This window comes from Musa acuminata, chromosome BXJ2-4, assembly GCF_036884655.1.
Source record: "Musa acuminata AAA Group cultivar baxijiao chromosome BXJ2-4, Cavendish_Baxijiao_AAA, whole genome shotgun sequence".
Taxonomy (NCBI): Eukaryota; Viridiplantae; Streptophyta; class Magnoliopsida; order Zingiberales; family Musaceae; genus Musa; species Musa acuminata.
In genome coordinates, this window is record NC_088341.1 from 43,727,462 (window position 1) to 43,744,994 (window position 17,533).

At 44.7% G+C, this 17,533-nt stretch overlaps 5 protein-coding genes and 1 long non-coding RNA gene across 7 annotated transcripts; 3 read left to right on the plus strand and 3 right to left on the minus strand.

Annotated features, from left to right (window-relative positions):
- Positions 1–1,372: 1,372 nt before the first annotated feature.
- LOC103982610 (RING-H2 finger protein ATL74-like) lies at positions 1,373–2,281 on the minus strand. The gene has a single exon (XM_009399592.3). The coding sequence runs from the start codon at positions 2,065–2,067 to the stop codon at positions 1,558–1,560; it is 510 nt and encodes a 169-aa protein (XP_009397867.2). The 5' UTR covers positions 2,068–2,281; the 3' UTR covers positions 1,373–1,557.
- Positions 2,282–3,154: 873 nt separating this feature from the next.
- On the minus strand, positions 3,155–4,371 carry LOC103982609 (auxin-responsive protein SAUR32-like). Its single transcript, XM_009399591.3, has one exon. It carries the CDS (start codon positions 3,731–3,733, stop codon positions 3,296–3,298), a length of 438 nt encoding a protein of 145 aa, XP_009397866.2. The 5' UTR covers positions 3,734–4,371; the 3' UTR covers positions 3,155–3,295.
- Positions 4,372–5,587: 1,216 nt separating this feature from the next.
- Positions 5,588–8,412, plus strand: LOC103982608 (COBRA-like protein 7). The gene is made up of 6 exons (XM_065106417.1): positions 5,588–5,873; positions 5,947–6,026; positions 6,933–7,383; positions 7,490–7,646; positions 7,713–7,993; positions 8,068–8,412. The coding sequence occupies exons 1-6, from the start codon at positions 5,618–5,620 to the stop codon at positions 8,361–8,363; spliced, it is 1,521 nt and encodes a 506-aa protein (XP_064962489.1). The 5' UTR covers positions 5,588–5,617; the 3' UTR covers positions 8,364–8,412.
- A 358-nt stretch (positions 8,413–8,770) lies between these two features.
- On the plus strand, positions 8,771–12,953 carry LOC135611101 (UPF0496 protein 4-like). 2 transcript variants are annotated; one of them, XM_065106418.1, is made up of 2 exons: positions 8,771–8,919; positions 11,569–12,953. In XM_065106418.1, the coding sequence occupies exon 2, from the start codon at positions 11,614–11,616 to the stop codon at positions 12,712–12,714; it is 1,101 nt and encodes a 366-aa protein (XP_064962490.1). In that variant the 5' UTR covers positions 8,771–8,919; positions 11,569–11,613; the 3' UTR covers positions 12,715–12,953. The 2 variants fall into 2 exon arrangements, with proteins under 2 accessions (XP_064962490.1, XP_064962491.1); XM_065106419.1 differs by lacking the exon at positions 8,771–8,919 and adding an exon at positions 8,940–9,259.
- Positions 12,954–13,530: 577 nt separating this feature from the next.
- On the plus strand, positions 13,531–14,865 carry LOC135611102 (uncharacterized). The gene is made up of 2 exons (XR_010486433.1): positions 13,531–13,824; positions 14,606–14,865. It is a non-coding gene; the product is annotated as an uncharacterized LOC135611102 (long non-coding RNA).
- A 192-nt stretch (positions 14,866–15,057) lies between these two features.
- Positions 15,058–16,585, minus strand: LOC103982604 (salt tolerance receptor-like cytoplasmic kinase 1). Its single transcript, XM_009399583.3, has 2 exons — positions 16,068–16,585; positions 15,058–15,968 (listed from the first exon to the last, which is right to left on the minus strand). Exons 1-2 carry the CDS (start codon positions 16,546–16,548, stop codon positions 15,292–15,294), a joined length of 1,158 nt encoding a protein of 385 aa, XP_009397858.2. The 5' UTR covers positions 16,549–16,585; the 3' UTR covers positions 15,058–15,291.
- Between the last annotated feature and the right edge of the window lie 948 nt (positions 16,586–17,533).

Sequence of the window (17,533 nt, forward strand, 5' to 3'; positions counted from 1 at the left end):
ATTTTATTAATAAAAATATCACGTATATTGATATGTGTAAAAAATAAAATAAAAAATAATAATTTCATTATTCTCATCGATATTAATTTTCTCGTATAACGAGACATAATGATAAGAGAGATTCATTTTACTTAGTGTTTCATTTTATTTCCTAACAAAATCTTCAAAAAAAAAAAAAGTGAAACAATTAAATAATACCGTCTCATTCCGTTTCCCAATAAAACTATATCTCTTGATTTTTTATATTATAATTTTATTTTAGTATATTTTTAAGTATATAAGGGTATCTGTGTAATTTTATAAGTAAAATCATGAAGAAAAATAAGATTAAATATTTTACTTTCATAAATAAAAAAAAATTAATATAATTTTAAAAAATATAAAGATTGAGATATTAAAAATAATTAATTATATAAGATAACATATAATTAACCAATTTGTACGAGTAAGTTCATTTCCAAAGCACCAAGAGACGAGAACAAAGCTGATGCCCCCCTTCCCCATGTAAAAAGTCCTCTATAAATGCTAGAGGAGGAATTGCATCGTCTCTCAAGAACATCTGTTGGTGGTCCTCTCTCTCTCTTCTTTAATAATTGTTGCCAGACTGTACATAAATATATATATGTATATATTTTGGGTTTGAGATAGCTAAAAGCCTGACTTAGCCAAATCTATGGGCTTTGGAAGTATATGAATGGATTTATTGACGATGAAGAATCTGAAGGTCATTCGAGTGGCAACCTTCTTGAGTGAGAGAGAGAGAGAAGATGCGTGCATCTGATGAGGACCCATTTCTTGAGGAATACTCCCCGTCCGAGCATGCATATGCACCTGCTGCTTTCTTTCTTCTTGCTGGTCTTATGCCGGCAGCTCCAGCACAATACGTATAATATATCAAGGTTTCTATTCTTTTTCGAGAGAGATTATGTACATTATATGTCCTGGAATACAGGCGGAGATCCGCCTACACGAAACCAAACATGATTGCCTTCTGAGCAAGCATCATCAATCATGCAATCTAACACTAAGATCTCGCTCTCTCTCTCTCTCTCTAGCTGCTGTCTCTTTTCTATGGGCTGATAAAGAACCAGTGTGTTCTCAGGAACAGAAGCTTTCTGCCATGTAACACGGCGCAAGCGAAGGCAGGGCTGAAGAGTCGACTGCCAGTAGAAGAAATCGCAAGGAGTTGATATCTTAGTGCGTTCTGTCATGGACCCCTCTCTGCATCCCTCGGACTTCGTCATCACCTATCTCCCGTTTCCCTATGTCTCCAATTCGTTCTCCCACGCTATGGTCGGTAATGGTGCCCGTCTCAGCTCGTAAATTTGTATCTTTGCGTTTAATGCTGCGGGAGAGAAGAGATGATGCTGTGTATGATTCATACGAGACTGAGATTGCATGCTAAAGACTCACTAGAACATCATACAGAACTCCTTTAATTAATTTATTGCTGTAGTTCGTAAGTAGTGAAGCAAATCAGCTCTGGAACTGGGCGTCTCCCCTGGCCTCGGTCTGTGCAAGAGTGGCAGCTTCTACGGCCACAGACGTGTGGCCATCTCACGGCTCCGCCGGTTGCGCCGGAGAGGGACGGCACTCGGCCCGGCAGGTGGGGCAGGAGGAGCGGCCGACGAGCCACGCCTCGACGCACAGGGCGTGGAACCCGTGGCTGCAGGCCGGCAGTACGCGGACGCGCTCGCCCTCCGCCAGCTCCGCGAGACAGATGGCGCACTCCGGGGCGCCCGCCACCGCGGTCGCCCCGGCGGAGAACACCACGGACCCCGGCAGCTGCGGCGGAGCCGTCCCCGCCCGGGGCTTGTCCCCGCCGGCGGACGGCCGAGGGAGGCGGCGGCGCAGGCGACGGAGGAGAAGGCGGAAGACGGCGTGGAGGGCGAAGGCAAGCGCCGTGGCGCACACGAGCACGACGAGGACGGTGGCCATGTTGGCGTCGAAGTCCTTGGCGCTGGAGTACGGGCCCCACTTGTTAGAAGAAGGAGAAGGCGGCGGCGGCGGCGGGGGGGGAGCAGGAGAGAGAGCGGCGGTGGTGTTCTTTTGCGTCGGAGAAGGCATGGTGCGTTCGAGGGTGGCAGTGGAGAGGAGGATGAGCCGGTGACTGAAGGCACTTGATTTGGGGGCGAAGGATCCGATTTATAGGATGAGGACATGTATCATTTTCCTTGGCCGTGCAAGGTGTAGTCCTTGGAGCAGTCCTCGGGCCATTCCAGTGCTGTAAGCCATGTCAGGCGTCAGGAAGTGTTACTCCAAACGAAATTACTTTGTGACTGATGCACATCCTTCACGGTTCTTTTTGTGGTTGTCACGGTGGCTGGGCCTCTAGCTTTGAAGTCACTCCATCAGTGACCGAACGCCATGGCTGCAAAGCTTGTCGGGTCGTTGGTTTGGCAAGATCTAATGCCTCGCAACCTACGAGCCACAAGATGGACCAGTCTCATCATAGTGCAAGCAAAACACCATCAAAACTAAAGGCTCTCTCTGATGTATAATTCTCACTGCGCTCAAAGAAAGCAAAAAGGAACACCAAAAGTGGCGCCTCCTCACTGTTCCTGGGACTATGTGTAAGAAAACGCCAAGCACAAGTGTCACTAAGCAAAGCAGGAGCCCGGTGGGAGGAGGGCCAAAAGAGAGATGGCAGCAAGCTTATCCTGAGCTCGCCTTTGCAGTTCGCACATGGGATCACGTACAACTTCTCGTTCTAGGAGGGCCCTGCGGCGTCTGATGCGTGCATGTCACTTTGTTTCTTTGTCCTCTGTTTCCCCCATCTTTATTCCTGGTGGCCCTCCGCAGTTGCCAGTTTGGTTTCGACTTTTGTCTACAGCGGCACAGCAGAGCCCATAGGAAGAGATAGCCTTGGAGTGATCACGGGTGAGTCATCGGGCCGAATCACCGTCGCAAAAGCCGTTGAAGTAACACAGTAGCTATTCGAGCTGCTCCGATGGCGGCAGTGGCGTTACATGCACAGGTCTTGGAAGGAAGCTGTGAGCGGAGCAGATCACGAGACTCGCTACTGTTGAAGATGGATGGTTAGGATCTGCCGATGTCCCAGATCATGAACATCGATCATATTATTTGTCCTTTTTCAGTGGTATCTGATGAAGGATGATCTCATAATTGGATTGACGAATATGTTCGTGTAGTGAATGAAATATTTCTTACAATAAGCTTGAAATTATCTATTTCGAACACATTCAATCCCCAAATACGTACAGTCCAACAAATTTCATTATCTTCATCCATATATCAAAAGCCTAATCACTCATCTATTTATCATCACCGGTCATTAAGCTCCAAAACAGCATGTAAAGTGAAGAAGGCGGAGGGGGAGGTGGTGGTGATGGACTGCAGCGCTGCCCCTCTCGCGGTCGATGACGTCGTTCACGTGGCGGAAGTGATCAACGCCGCAGGGGATGGAGATGGCCCCTGGCTGGCTGAACCCATACTCCGCCTTCGCCTCCTCCAGGAACTCCGCGAAGAGGGGGTGGCTGAGGTGCGCCACCGGCACCACGAACCGCCGCTGCTCCTCCCCTTCCTGCCCCACTCTGACCGCCATGCACCCCTTGGGCGGCAACCCCGCGGCCGCCCGCTCCTTCCTCTCGCGGTGCCCCATGTGCGGCATGCGGAGCTGGAAGAAGCCGGCCAGCGAGCGACGACAGCGATGGCTCTCGATCTTCTCGTTGTTATTAGTGTTATCTCCCGCTTCTTCTCGTCCACGCTGCATGCGAAGACCGGGCAACCCGGCAGCAAGAGGAGCTGCAGAGGGGAGACGGGGGACGCAAGCTAGAGAGAGAAGGGCCAGCGATCGGAACTGGAGATGGCGAGGCGGAAGAGGGTGAGACAGGAGTCACGGAGAGAATTGGGAACGTTGGACATCACCAACTATATAAACGTAAAGCCTACTCAAACACGACGATCCGCTGATGCTGCTGAAGTTTTCTTAGCAGGAAATGAAGAAGAAGGCTAAGGGGATTTATGGAGAGAGTTCTTCTGACTCAGGATTAGGTGGAAGAGAGAGTTAGCACCGGGACAGGATGCGACCGCCTCGGCGGAAGTCAATGTCCGTTTCTTCCGCGTCTCCATCTCCGACCTCGACACCTGTGTTCAGGCGGCGGTACTTCAAACCTATTGGGAAGACAGGGGATGCCAACAATAATACATGGCGAACGCAGGGAAGGTATTCTGAAGCACGTGCGGTGAGGTCAGCGCGTTGACCTGGCGGACGAGGAGAGGCAGCATTGGGAAGATAGCAGGATATTTCGATCGCGTGTGGGTGCACTCTGGGAGAATTCGCCTCAAGCACTTGTTTATGACGTCTCAACGCTTGCCAAGTCAAAGAGGATTTGTATTTGCAACGATGAACAGGAGAAGAACGTTGAATCAAAGGAGATGCAGTGATCTTAATGAGAAACTCGTTACATATCCTGCAGTGTGCAGTCAATAGTGCAGGCCGGTTTAAGTGCCTAAAAGTATTTGTGTACACACTCTTATTTTGCTTCTTTTTTTTCTATTTTAATTACATAATTATTTATAAAATATTTTTTAATTAAATATCATGTATTGTTATTAATTGGTATGCTAACTCATAGCCAATCAAGGCCCTATTTCATGCATGTTTATACATGATATTGAAAAATTACGTCGAATCTTGTAAAATTACGTCGGCATGTGCTTAACTAAGTTATTTCGATACTTAAATTAATTAAATATATATATATATATATATATATATATCTCAATAATGTTGAGAGTGTTAGAGCTGAATGCTCAAAGATGGTATAAATATTGTGAGTGAAAAAAATATATTTAAGAGATTTTTTATAATATGAATTTTATATCAATTATATCTACTATTTGATATCGATGTGTCGATCATACAATATTATAATATCAATCACATGATATCGATGTATCGAGCATATTATTATTTTTCAATCACTATATTACTTGTATGACCACCAAATATATCTAATAATTCTACGTATAATTTTTCATTTTGATATAAAAGGTGATCACAAAACTTACAACATCCATATTCATTTTAATACATGACTAATCCTACTTGTCATACACTATTTACAATTAAAATATTAGAAATTTTTGCAGTTAATACAAATGCATAATGGTTCCATTCACATAGAAACGACAAGGTATAATTAATATGGTCCAATGTCATATTGCCACCAAGTGGCGCTCATATCAAAGAATTACACGTTGAACATACCAAGCCATCAGTTTGTCTTCGATACCATTCACATAGCCACTATCTGTAATTTATAACGTTAAGCGAAGACTTCATGCTTTGATTTAATCTTATACAAATCTATATCATGATAATTATTTCCCTAATCTCAAAGTTCGATGGACACAGATCATACTGCAACCTGGGAACTGTGTAACAGCACTCCGTCCAAATAGGGGAACAGATAAACATATCAAGATGGGAAGGAAGAATTGGAAGGTGCTCCGCTGGCTTTCCAATGCCGGATATCCTCCGCCTGCCTCGCCAATGGAGCAGTTGGACTTGGAGAGAGAGAGAGAGAGAGAGAGAGAGAGAGAGGGAGGGGGTAATTAATTCATGCATTGACTCATTCCATATCTGGCTGTGATGCTGCGTTTCCAATGCATGCACTACGCTGCCAACCCATCCACCCGTCGATTAGAGCGAAGGGGAAGCGATACAAAGAACAAAGGGAACAAGCCAACCTCTCACCTTCCTCTCTCCTCCCCCATTTGTCTCCCTCTCTGCCTTCGTCTGCTTCATGGGAGTGCAGGTGCACGTCTCTTGGCGCTGACAGAGAAAATGAGACCCGCGACGGCCTCCCTCTCGCTGCTGCTGCTGCTGTTGCTGTTCTGCGGCGCAGGTCTGCTCTAACTCTGCGGCCTTTTAGATTGGTGGATTCTGTTCTCACGCAGCGCCGATGTGTTGTTGTTTAGATGCGTACGATCCGATGGACCCTGACGGCAACATCACGATCAAGTGGGATTTCATGACCAACTCCGGGGACATGTACATGGTAAGACGATGCTGCCATCATCACCCTTCTTTTACCGCTCTTCTTCTTGTCGATGTGGACGACTGCTTGTAGTTCTAATTCGATTCGTCTTGCGCTTGTTCCAAAAGTCCTCTTCCTGCTCTGTTCTTGCTGCAGCCCCCATCCCGATCAATCTTATGCTGTCATCAATATAGGTTCCTGTAGAGTTTGGCAGATGATGCATACACGGAATTCTTAACAGGGTTTAGGTTGACGTTCCATCTCCGTGCGTTCCTCCTGTGTCAGCTTCGACATGAAACTGACGAGCCTGTTTCAGCTTTGACCTGAGTCTCTGTCGTATGTCAGAACACACATACTAATCGTGAAGATGTTACCAAAGACAAGTGCAAGCGTATCAATAAGCTATACTATTCTTGACAGTCTTCACTCCCATGAATGTTTGATCATCCCTCCTATTGGGCATTCAATAACATGGAAATGCGAGTATATGTTCACTCGATTCATGCACACTTAGGTGAAGAAAAGTGAAGTGAGAATTGGCAGATGTCTGATCTCAAAGCCTAATGCCCCTATTATAGTTAAACAACACATCCAACAATGAGCATGACTTCTTTGAGCACTTGGTGGTCTTTCCATTGTTCTTTGTACAGATATTTGAGTCACAAACAACTTGTATTGCATTTATCTTTGCCCCAATTTTCTACTCTCAGATGGTTATTTGAAGAGGAAGTATCAATGCCACTGTTTGTTCTACTGTGAATTTTCTTGGGGCCATTTCCTTTGCAACTCTTCTTACATTAGCTGATTCACTGTCTTGCATTTCCTGTTCATTCACATCAAACTAAGAACTTCAATTCAATTGAGCTTCTCAAGCACATTACCGAATGCTACCATCCCTTTCATCTTGCTCTTCCTCTGATGTTGCAGGTTTCGGTAAGCATATATAATTACCAGCTGTATCGGCACATCGAGAGACCTGGTTGGAGATTAGGTTGGACATGGCCTAATAATGAAGTGATTTGGGATATGCGGGGAGCCGAAACTACCAATCAAGGAAACTGCTCCAAGTTCAAGGGTGACAACATCCCCCACTGCTGCGAGAAGAGCCCCACCATTGTGGATTTGCTGCCAGGAACACCCTACAACATGCAAACCAAGAACTGCTGCAGGGGAGGTGTGTTGTCTTCTCTCGCCCAGGACCGAACACTGGCCATGGCCTCCTTCCAGATGTCCATGGAGTCTGCTAACATCAGCAGTCCCGCCACCGGGAAGCCATCAAACTTCACCCTCGGGATACCTGGTTATACTTGCAGCAATGCCACTGTTGTGGCACCCAGCAAGTTCCAGTTCGACAAGCAACGTACCACCCAGGCACTGAGTGAGTCCGGAGCATGTCTATTTCAGTTCTCTCTCCATCTGATCTGTCCAGAGAACATTTATTCGAAGGTTTTTCTACTGTTTCTGATGGAGAAACGACTTTGCAGTGACATGGGAAATCACCTGTTCCTTCTCCCAATTCAGGGAATCTGAAACGCCCAGCTGCTGCGTTTCTTTGTCGACGTTCTACAACAGTACCATAGTCTCATGCCCTCGTTGTAGCTGTGGGTGCCAAGGAGAACCGACATTACCCACTTGCTCGAGGCAAGCTTCTCCCTTCCCTCCATGAATCTTCTCCGAAACACATCACCTGTGTTCACGATGTTGCAGGGATGGCGAGCAATCGAATTTTCTTCGCTTGCCAAACGGCGATGGTGGCTCGACGACAAGCCCGGCTGTCTTGTGCACGCCGCACATGTGCCCCATTCGCGTGCACTGGCACGTGAAGGAGAGCTACAGAGAGTACTGGCGAGTGAAGGTGACGATCACCAACTTCAACATGTACAGCAACTACAGCGACTGGAATTTGGTGATACAGCATCCCAACTTTCGGAGCATACTACAAATCTTCAGCTTCAACTACCTGCCTCTCGTCCAGTATGGCGAGATCAGTGAGTGCTCACCCTCGAGGAGCTCCATTGCTGCATGCAGGTGCAGCTGATCACCTGACGTTCTCCTTTTGCAGATGATACCGCGATGTTTTGGGGCATCAAGCATTACAATGACATGTTGATTCAGTGCGGCGAGAACGGGAATGTGCAGACCGAGATGCTGCTGCACAAAGACGCTGCAGACTTTACCTTCGGTGGAGGCTGGGCTTTCCCGAGGAGGCTATCGTTCAATGGACATGATTGTGTCATGCCGCCGCCGGATTCGTACCCGACGCTGCCCAACGGAAGCTCCACGTTGTCCTCTCTGGTTCATTGTGTCTCCCTGGTTCTCTCGTCGTTCTTGTTGTCTGTAGTCTTGCTGCTCTTGTAATCCCATTTGAATGGTTTTGGACTGCAGTAATGGAATTCTCATGTGAAGTTTAGAGATTGCAACGTTGATTCAAAGGATTTTGTTTACAGAAGAAAAGTATTTGAAGCTACTAATCCAGAGATGGCTGTCTTAGTTCCTCATCAGCTCTGCTCTTGGATGGTCAGATCTGATGAGGTCATTTATGCATATTGATGACACAAAGAAGCCGAGAAAGCTCGAAAGCAAAATGTTGGGTATGCATCATAATTCAACAAAAGAAACGCACCATAAAGCGCCACGTTTTCACGAATGAACGGATATTAGTGCGCTTTCCCATGTTCGTGCCTAACAGCCGATCCGAAGGGTCGCAAACGTAGAATGACAGAAGACCGTCGGATTAGAAATATTGACATCTTAAAGCGGCGTGTCTCGTATCTAACGGTGTAAAGCTTTCTTACCTTCGTATAGTTCCCTACCGGTAAGAAGGCGTGGTTCTTTCAACGTGGGCGGCGGAGACCGATCGTGAGACGACCTCTTCTTCTTCTCTCCATTCTTCCGTCGGATGCCGCTTTCTCAGGTACGAAAGCTCTCTAGTCCTCGATTTCTAAGCCTTTGCTTCTAATCTTCTCAACGGATCCGTTCCTTGCGCCGAAAGCGTGGATCTGTTGGATCTCTGCTAGTCGTAGAATAGATTGATCGACGAATCCAAGATCCCTTCGAAAGAAAGTAGAAATTTTAGGGTTTTTTTGGGGATCCATTTATTTTCTGCCTATAAAGGCACCGGTTTGATCGTTAGGCACTTCTCTCAGCGTTGATGGAGGAGTTTCCGATCTGAGATTTGGGCATTCCTTGATGCCTCTCTATCATCGACTTCTGTTCAGCTAATTATCTAGTTCTTGAGCTAAAATTTTGTCAGGGTAATGGAAAGCTCGTTTTCCCTTTGGGATTTACGTTATTTTATCTGTCACCAAGCCTATTTATTGTGAGTCGTATTTCTTTCTTCTTCTTCTTGTTGCTGCTGCTAACATTGATGTGGTTATATGACTAATTTTGTTTACTAGCGCATGCATATTTAGGTTTAGGCGTTTGTGGAATTGAATTCATTAGATTTTTCATAATGTACGTGGTTGTTCTTCAATCCCGTAGTGTATTAGTTATACATGATCTAGCAACCTGCCTTGACACATGCTGATTGTACTGACACAATTGGATCTTCAAGCGTTGCCTAACTTGGAGCAGGTAAATGATTTGGGGGTTTCAATCGCTGGCTTGGCTAGGGTTTTTCATTTTGTTCAATTGTAACTAGGTTGTAGCCCTATATTTGAGGTTGCAAACAAGGCGGTAAAATGTGAGGCATCCAGAAACTCCATATGCTCATGGAGTTGTCCTGACAACCAGTGAAGGTGCTACGAGAATTTTATCATAGTTGATTCATGGAGATGGTGTGATAATTTTATTTTCGATAAATAGAGTATATGATAAGAAAATTTGGTTAGTCTTCAGACATGGTAATATGATCTTTCTCTCATCCATGCCACTCCCATTAGCTCCAGATTTTCAAATTTCAGATATTGAGGTTTTAAAAATTTACAGTCCATCCTAATCCAGATCGATTATATGGATCAAGATTAGTAGTTCCCTATATAACTCTTCATCCAAGTTTTGGTTATATCCAGGACAAACAGTTTTGGTTGAAAACCATTGGTACAGATTGACTTAAAACCACTGAAGCTATCAAAACACCAAAATAAATCCTGATAAAAAAAATTCACCAAGATATTTATCATTTAATGACTTCTTTTTATTGAACACCATCAGATCAAGCAAATAGGCCAATACCATTAAACTGGACATCTGAAACCTGCAAAGGCACCATAATTATTCAAACTCTCACCATATGAACTTTTATATCTTGGTATCTTCCTATCTTTTCATATGCTCACAAAATTCTCGAGAGGGTCCTCATATTAACTACTATCGGCATTTTTGTAGCGGTAGATGATACATGATCTAAGGGTTACTAGTAGAGTTGCTACAAGCCTTCATACTTGGTTTTAGAATTATACATAAGGCAGCCAAAGATCTGAATTGTTGAACACATTGGTGTAGGATCAATGTTGTTGGAGGCTTATATTGACTAATAGCATTTAGAAATTCAGGTGCTGATCAATCTTATAACATCTTGGTTAGTCCTACATCGGAAGTGGGTAAGATTAAGATTGACTTATAGTGGTCCAATTAGTGTGCTACTATCAATTTCAGCTTAAGTATTTTTACTAATGGTTTAGGTCAAACAAAGTTGATGGGCCGGTTAGCCTATCAGGCCCGAGGCATGATATTTACTATCAGATTCGACCTAGTATTTTGGTATGGTGAGGGGGCTCGAGTAGGAAATGTCTACTCGTGGATGGAGTCAGAGGACTCATCACGGTATGGAGTCATCATTGGGCTACGTCTTACATGCACTATGTTAGGGTTTGACCTGGGCTATGCTGGGTCGAGGATATCAAGCCCTTGAGTGGAAGAAATTGTAACACCCAAATTAGTCTCGCATCTAAATTGGGCAAAGGCTATAAGGTTGGCTTATAAGGGTTCGATGAGTGTACTATTATCAACTTTAGCTTTTTGGCTAATGGTTTAGGTCAAACGAAGTTGATGAGCCAGTTAGTTCATCAGGCCTGGATCGTGAGAAATCTAGCTTCCATAGAAGAACTCTCAGACCAATGCTTCTCTGAACTTTTTCTTTATTATGTTTGTTGGTCGTCTGGTAACATAAACATAGATTTGCAAGTCCATCAGTGCTGGTCAAGTGCACTAAGGTGCAAGGCCTATTGAGGCCCTAAACTTGTGCCTCGCCTCAACTGAGGCATACATGTCTAAGGTGTTTTCCTTGTGCATGTCATAAAAAAAGTGACCAACCAAAGGTGTGGCTGATGAAGAACATTCATTTTCTTTGTAGAGACAACACGATCAGATCTATTGCTGTACTTGTTTATTCTGTTGGCTTTTTCGAATAGTTGAAAATAAGAGAAACTAACAAAGGTACAATTCTTGCTCTTATGTTTGTTAGAAGGCATGGAACTGATCTTGCTATTTTGTTGCTTCTCTTGTCCTTTCTCTTAATATTTTTTCCTTTTTCTATTACACCACTGTTTTTTATCTGATTGGTTTGTCCTTTCTCCTGGTTTTGACTTCTGATTTTAATTGTCATATTTGCTTATGTTAGCTATCCTGAAGAACAGAGTATATTTCAGCTAGAAGTTCAACAAACATGAGTCGACCACATGATGGACAGCGGACCTTCTTTCCATTTGGAAATCCTTTTCGTATTATCCTCCCCAAGGGATCTTATTTGTCGCTGAAGCTTCGTGAATTACAGTTTTCTTTTGAGAAAAACTTGGCAGATAAATTGAAAAAGCTCAAGCCTAAGGATAATGCAGATGTCCTTACTCTATCCTGGATGAGGCTTGCTATCGAGTTCTTATCAGAAGCTTATAATAGCTTAAAAACTTTAATTAATGAGCTTCAGTTACCTGTTTCTGACTGGGATGAGAAGTGGATTGACATATACTTGGACAGCAGTGTGAAGTTGCTTGATATTTGCATTGCGTTAAGCTCTGAGCTATCCCGATTAAATCAAGGTCAAATTCTGCTTCAGTATGTGGTACGTCTTATGGACGTCTCCACCAGTCATCCTTCACCTGAACAACTCAAAAAATCTCATTTGCATCTTCATGAATGGATCGAACGTATCAACTCCAAGAGTTTCAAACTGGAAAGCTGTCCTGTTATTGAAAGTCTTCGAGGAACTCTTGGTTTACCAAAGGTCAAAAGCTCCAAAGGAAAGGTATTGATGAGAGCCTTATATGGAGTTAAGGTCATGACTGTATTCATTTGTGGTGTCTTTTCAGTGATGCTGTCTGGTTGCTCAAAACCACTGATCGACTTGCACATTTCTTCTGAGGACTTCTTTTGGTTTGAGGCCTTCAGTGACTTGCAAGCTGCTGCAAACGAGGAAATTAGGAGACGGTTTGACAGTGGGAAGGTGGTGATATTCAAAGAGATAGCGGCAGTTGAAGCATGTGCTTCAGGGTTATGCAATTTGACTATCAGCGGCTGTTGTCAGAAAGAACCCGTGCAAGATGGCATTGGCATTAATCATGAAGAGGAAATGATTGCACCAAGGAAGAGCACCGACTTAGAAAGGCAAATGTTTCAGGAGTATGCTATCAATTTGGTCAACGGGGCCAACAGCCTTGGCCATGAGCTAGATTCTGTTTCAAAACAAGTCAATGACTTTTTCGAAATCGTTTTAATGGGTCGTGATGCTTTGCTTTGTAATCTTAGAATGTCTGCTGTAACACAACAGTAGTATCAGTGACATTAGATCATGGTGTCATCAGGTTGTTCCATGAATCGTTGGTGTCTTGTTGGATATGGGCCAGGAAAGTTCCTAAATGTTGATAATGAGCTAGAGAGAGCCTGCAACATAAGCTTGTTGTACCTTAATCATGCTACATTAGTTGTATGGTATATGTGTCTGCCTTTCATGCTATTTGATAGCGCCAATGAGTCCAGCAGCAATGAAAAATGGTGCTTGTTCAGTTGCTAGTTCTTTTAGCATCATGGGAATTGTTCTTTCTTTAAACTAATATTTAATGATATTGTTACCAGATATGGCCATTCTGTAAATGTCAACTTCCGTCATCTCTTAGAATTATCATGTATAAATTTTTTGTTTACTCTTAAAGATATTACCATTACGAGATGAGTAAGGTTTTCTGTCAGTATTAGCAGTCTAAAGGCTTAAAATAAAGTTGGAAGGATATTCTAGTTTATTTCTTCCTGATGTGATCATATTATTTCTGATATCTCATATTTCTGAGCTTTTTCTTCAGCATATTGTCAAGTCTGGCAGCCTAGGATGGATTGAGGTATCAGGGCACCGTCACTGGGCTTTGCTGATACAAGGATGCTCCGAGTCACCATGAACAGGTATGTTGAATGAACTGGACTACCATTTTGCTGCTTCTCGCTAAACACTTGTTTGGAAGTTGTTCGAGCGATGTCTTAAATAAATCTTTTTACTTGATCACAGGTCCCCATCTGACTACTTTATAGGTGCTCCAGCTTTCCATCAAAACCCGTGAAATCCTATTGAACCAGGACTAAGTTACATCAGGTAAAACTGAAATCAAGTAATAGTCATTCATGCCTTTTTATCAGTCTATTGGCGCCAGAAAAGTTCCCAGCATATCCTACTTCAAGCAGGATAATGTTTCGTTATCTTCTCATTTCTACTGCTACAAGATTCGTTTCTTCGTTTCTTAATTATGTTCATCGGTTCTGTTTTCATTGATTGCATAATGAAAATGTGTTAAATGACCGAATTATTCATAGTGTTTAGGCAATGTCGATGGTCTTCTTCGCCACCATTTCCCAGAACTTGGCATGTGGAGGAATGACTCGAGGACAACAACAGGTATGCTTTCTCCTACTACTCATCATTAGAGGTTGTGTGCTGTCAGGCCCAGTCGTCGTCCTCCCTCACATGTTCGCCACACGCATTATTAGCCTTCCTTCTCATTACCTCCTGTGTCTCATAATACCTCAATCAAGATAGCTTCACTAGGTGGAAAGCCCGGTGTTTTAAGTTGGAAAGAGACCCTTCTCTGTGTTCCAGCTGTTCTTCGCAGCTGGAAAGCAGGAAGACTGCATGTATTCTGAGCCTACCTGCAAACAGTGGTGGTCCTCTGAGTCATCATTCAACTTGTTCCTTGATCCACCATCCAGTAAGACCAAGAAACCTTTAGAATTACATGGTCATCTTGTATGGTTCACATAGTGATATTTTATGATGTTTGCAACGTTTTCCTCGAGAGTTCTCATCATCATCTTACCATGGTAAATACTATGGATAACTAGGAAGATTAAGACAACCAAAATCTCCCTGTCAGCTCATTATTTGTGATGCTGCTCTTTCTCTGGGGTATATTTTTACTTTCTTCACAGTTCACATAGGCATGTCAGAAACGTGATCAAACCTACTAAGAATGGCAGTGCACAGCCACTGGCATTAAAATACTAGTCCTCTGCTTTCCCAGTTCACCAGCACACGAGACCAGACATAACATCTCTCTCTCTCTCTCAATGATTCGTCTGGTAGTGAGTCGCATTCTACTTTTTGTTCTGTGATACGTAGCTTTTCTCACAACAAAAACAAGCTTTCCAAGGTACGTTGTTGCTTCCCTTCTATTAATTAGGTCCTCAAGCTGTCACTGTTCTTCCATGGACGGGAGGTTTTGGACGGCAACACCAGACATGCAATGATTTCCGGTGACTCGGTCGAATAGCATTTTTTGTGAACAGCTTTAAATGAGTTTGTATTTATGGTTTTTCTTTCAAACTATTTTATTTCTAAAGCTGCATTTCGTCTAAATGTACATATTTTTCATGAATTGTTGCAACTTCACATGCCCCAAAGATTATGATTCTTAAGTAAATGTATTTAGGTAAAAATTTATATTTGGCATCATTTTTTAGTATTACAAAGATCATATTATTATTATTATTATGATTGTTGTTGTCAGATTTCTAATTTCAAAAATGAGAAAAATAATTATCAGTTTGCTTAGGGAAAAATGAGTATAAATTTCGAAAAATGATTTGCTGTACAAATAATTTAAAAGATGGTGAAATCATGGAATGTGGTGCGTTGAGTTGCATTCTCATTTGTTGATTGATTATTCGGAAGAGATTGAGAACAGAGTCAATTCACATCTCCACCAAAATGATAGAAAAAATGGTTTATTGGTAACCCTTCTTCGCTATCTTATTATCTTTTGACTTTGTGCTACGCGTGCGTATTTCCTCACCTCGCTACGCCTTCTCTACGTGGTATATACTTTGTACGACATAAGTCACAAATCAACGCAACATTTTTCTTCTACTACGAATCACTCTTGCCGTTGGATTTTGATTCAACGGTTGCGATGGAAGCCGAAGCCCGCAGCATCCTGACGATCTCCGCCATCGAGGGGCGGAGGCTGGGGTTGTCCCGGACGCACATGGCTGCCACCACCGCCGCCGCCTTCGCCTCCCCGGCGTCGTACACCCCGCTCAGTCTAGCGTCCACAACCTCCGCGGCCCGACCGTCCGGGTCCCGAAGCACCGGGCCGAGCTCCGCCGTCAGCCGCCGCTCTCGCTCCGCGTCGAACGCCTCTGCTCCGGTGAGCAGCTCCAGCAGCAGCACCCCGAAGCTGTACACGTCGCTCTTCTTGGAGACCATTCCGGAGCGCAGGTAGTGTGGGTCGACGTAGCCCGGCGATCCCACCACCATGGCGCGGGCAGAGCGCGGCGGCGCCACCGCTGCTGAGAAGCCCACCCGGGCCGACCCGAAGTCGCAAAGCTTCGCCTCCAGCCGTCTGTCGAGGAGGACGTTTGCAGCCTTCACGTCGCCGTGCACAACTTGCGGGTCGCACCCTTCGTGCAGGTAGTCGAGCGCTTGCGCCACCTGGTACGCGATCGCCATCCGCCGCGCCCACGGCAGCACCTCCCCGCCGCCGTGAAGCTTCTCATGGAGGCTGCCGTTGGGTGCGTACTCGAACACCAAAACGCCTTCTTCTTCTGCCATTGATGACCAAATCGAAAATTAAGAAAGATGTTGAAGGCCGTCTGTCCGTAAGAGAGAGAGAGAGAGAGAGAGAGAGAGAGAGAGAGACGAACCGCCGTCGTCGCAGTAGCCGAGGAGGCGGACGATGTGGGGGTGGCGGAGGCGGAGGAGTACGTCGAGCTCCTGGCGGAAGGCGCGGTGGAGGCGCTCGCTCGGGCGGTGGAGCTTAAGGGCAGCGAGAGAGGAGTCCGGGAGGCGGGCAAGGTAGACGGTGCTGCACCCGCCCTCACCGACCACCGCGGCGGTGGCGAACTTCCCGGCAAACGACTCGATCTCCGCGCACCCGAACCGCCGGGCCGGCACCCCCTTCTCCTCCTCCGCCTCCTTCTCAGCGTCGGGGCTGTCGGCAACGCGAGCCTGGGCCGGGCCGAGCTCCAAGTCGTCCGCGTTGCCGCACCAGCAGCAGAGCGGTATCCTGTACCTGCGGAACATCGTAACGTGGGCAACAGAGCTAAGAAGACGCTGGCGGCAGAGGCGAGGCTTATGAGCAAGGCAAGATGAGGAGACCGAGTAATGGAGGAAGGGAGAGTGCATTGGGAGTATTTATATACACCCACCTAATTCATTCACCCAAGCAATTAATGGCTGGTGAGGAAGGGGGAAGGAACGAGTCTAATTGAATCGAGACCGAGTGGGGTAATTATAAGGTAGTAGAGTCTTAGATCAGAAGAGGGTGTGAGATGGGGACTGAAAGAAAGGTCAAGTATTTTTAGCTGTGTTATAGAATAATAGCATGCACAGTCTTTAGCAATGGAAAACAAAATAAGCAACAATAAGATTTATCTACAAGTATCATTAAGCAAAACTTTGTCACAACTAAACAGTCTTTAGCAACCATAGAACAGTAATCTAAAACATTTCAGCTTTTAGTGACCAATAATAAATAGTTCTTAGCTTTAGATCAATTTTGTTGTCTTGTTGAAACAAACAGCCCAATGAACAAGCAACCACCACTGCAAGTTCTGAGTGCATGGAAGGTGTAAACTAGCTGGATTGTAGCTCCGAGTCAAGGAAGGATATCAAGAGAGAATTTGACCTCCAGCAAACTTAGGAACACACCCTGTCTAACTTTGAACAGTCCAACCTTGTGGGTCATTTCCTATCCCAACTACTGCTGCCATTTTTAAGTTCACTGATCTGGAAAAGTGCCCTCTGGTTTGGGCTGCAGGAAGTCAGTGAGAAGCTTCTCAAACAATGAGTAGGGAGTTGACTCAACCTTCTGTCCTTTGTTTCCTGTCTGAACATAACTATGCATAATTAGGTGTAAGGAAATATATAGTACATGCTGCTATCTCTTGAGGATTCAAAGAACATAGTGTTGGATCAGACATGATCTGTTCATACAATAGAAAACCTGAGTTCTGTGGTCTTCTGCACGCAGTTGTGTGAGCATGCATAAACCGGAAAACACTGAGAAGCTAGAATAAGGAGATGGCCAAGTGTTCTGAATTCTCAAGCATGTTAGGAGGCAAAATCTTTGTTGAGGTCAGATCAAATGATGTCTGCTACCTAATTAATG

Coding starts and splice junctions, on each gene's coding strand:
- LOC103982610 (XM_009399592.3), bottom strand. CDS start 2,067: ATGCCTTCTCCGACGCAAAAGAACACCACCGCCGCTCTCTCTCCTGCT.
- LOC103982609 (XM_009399591.3), bottom strand. CDS start 3,733: ATGCAGCGTGGACGAGAAGAAGCGGGAGATAACACTAATAACAACGAG.
- LOC103982608 (XM_065106417.1), top strand. CDS start 5,618: ATGCTGCGTTTCCAATGCATGCACTACGCTGCCAACCCATCCACCCGT. Junction 6,027..6,932: donor ACTCCGGGGACATGTACATG/GTAAGACGATGC, acceptor CTGATGTTGCAG/GTTTCGGTAAGCATATATAA. Junction 7,647..7,712: donor ACATTACCCACTTGCTCGAG/GCAAGCTTCTCC, acceptor ACGATGTTGCAG/GGATGGCGAGCAATCGAATT.
- LOC135611101 (XM_065106418.1), top strand. CDS start 11,614: ATGAGTCGACCACATGATGGACAGCGGACCTTCTTTCCATTTGGAAAT.
- LOC103982604 (XM_009399583.3), bottom strand. CDS start 16,548: ATGCACTCTCCCTTCCTCCATTACTCGGTCTCCTCATCTTGCCTTGCT. Junction 15,969..16,067: donor CGGCTACTGCGACGACGGCG/GTTCGTCTCTCT, acceptor CATCAATGGCAG/AAGAAGAAGGCGTTTTGGTG.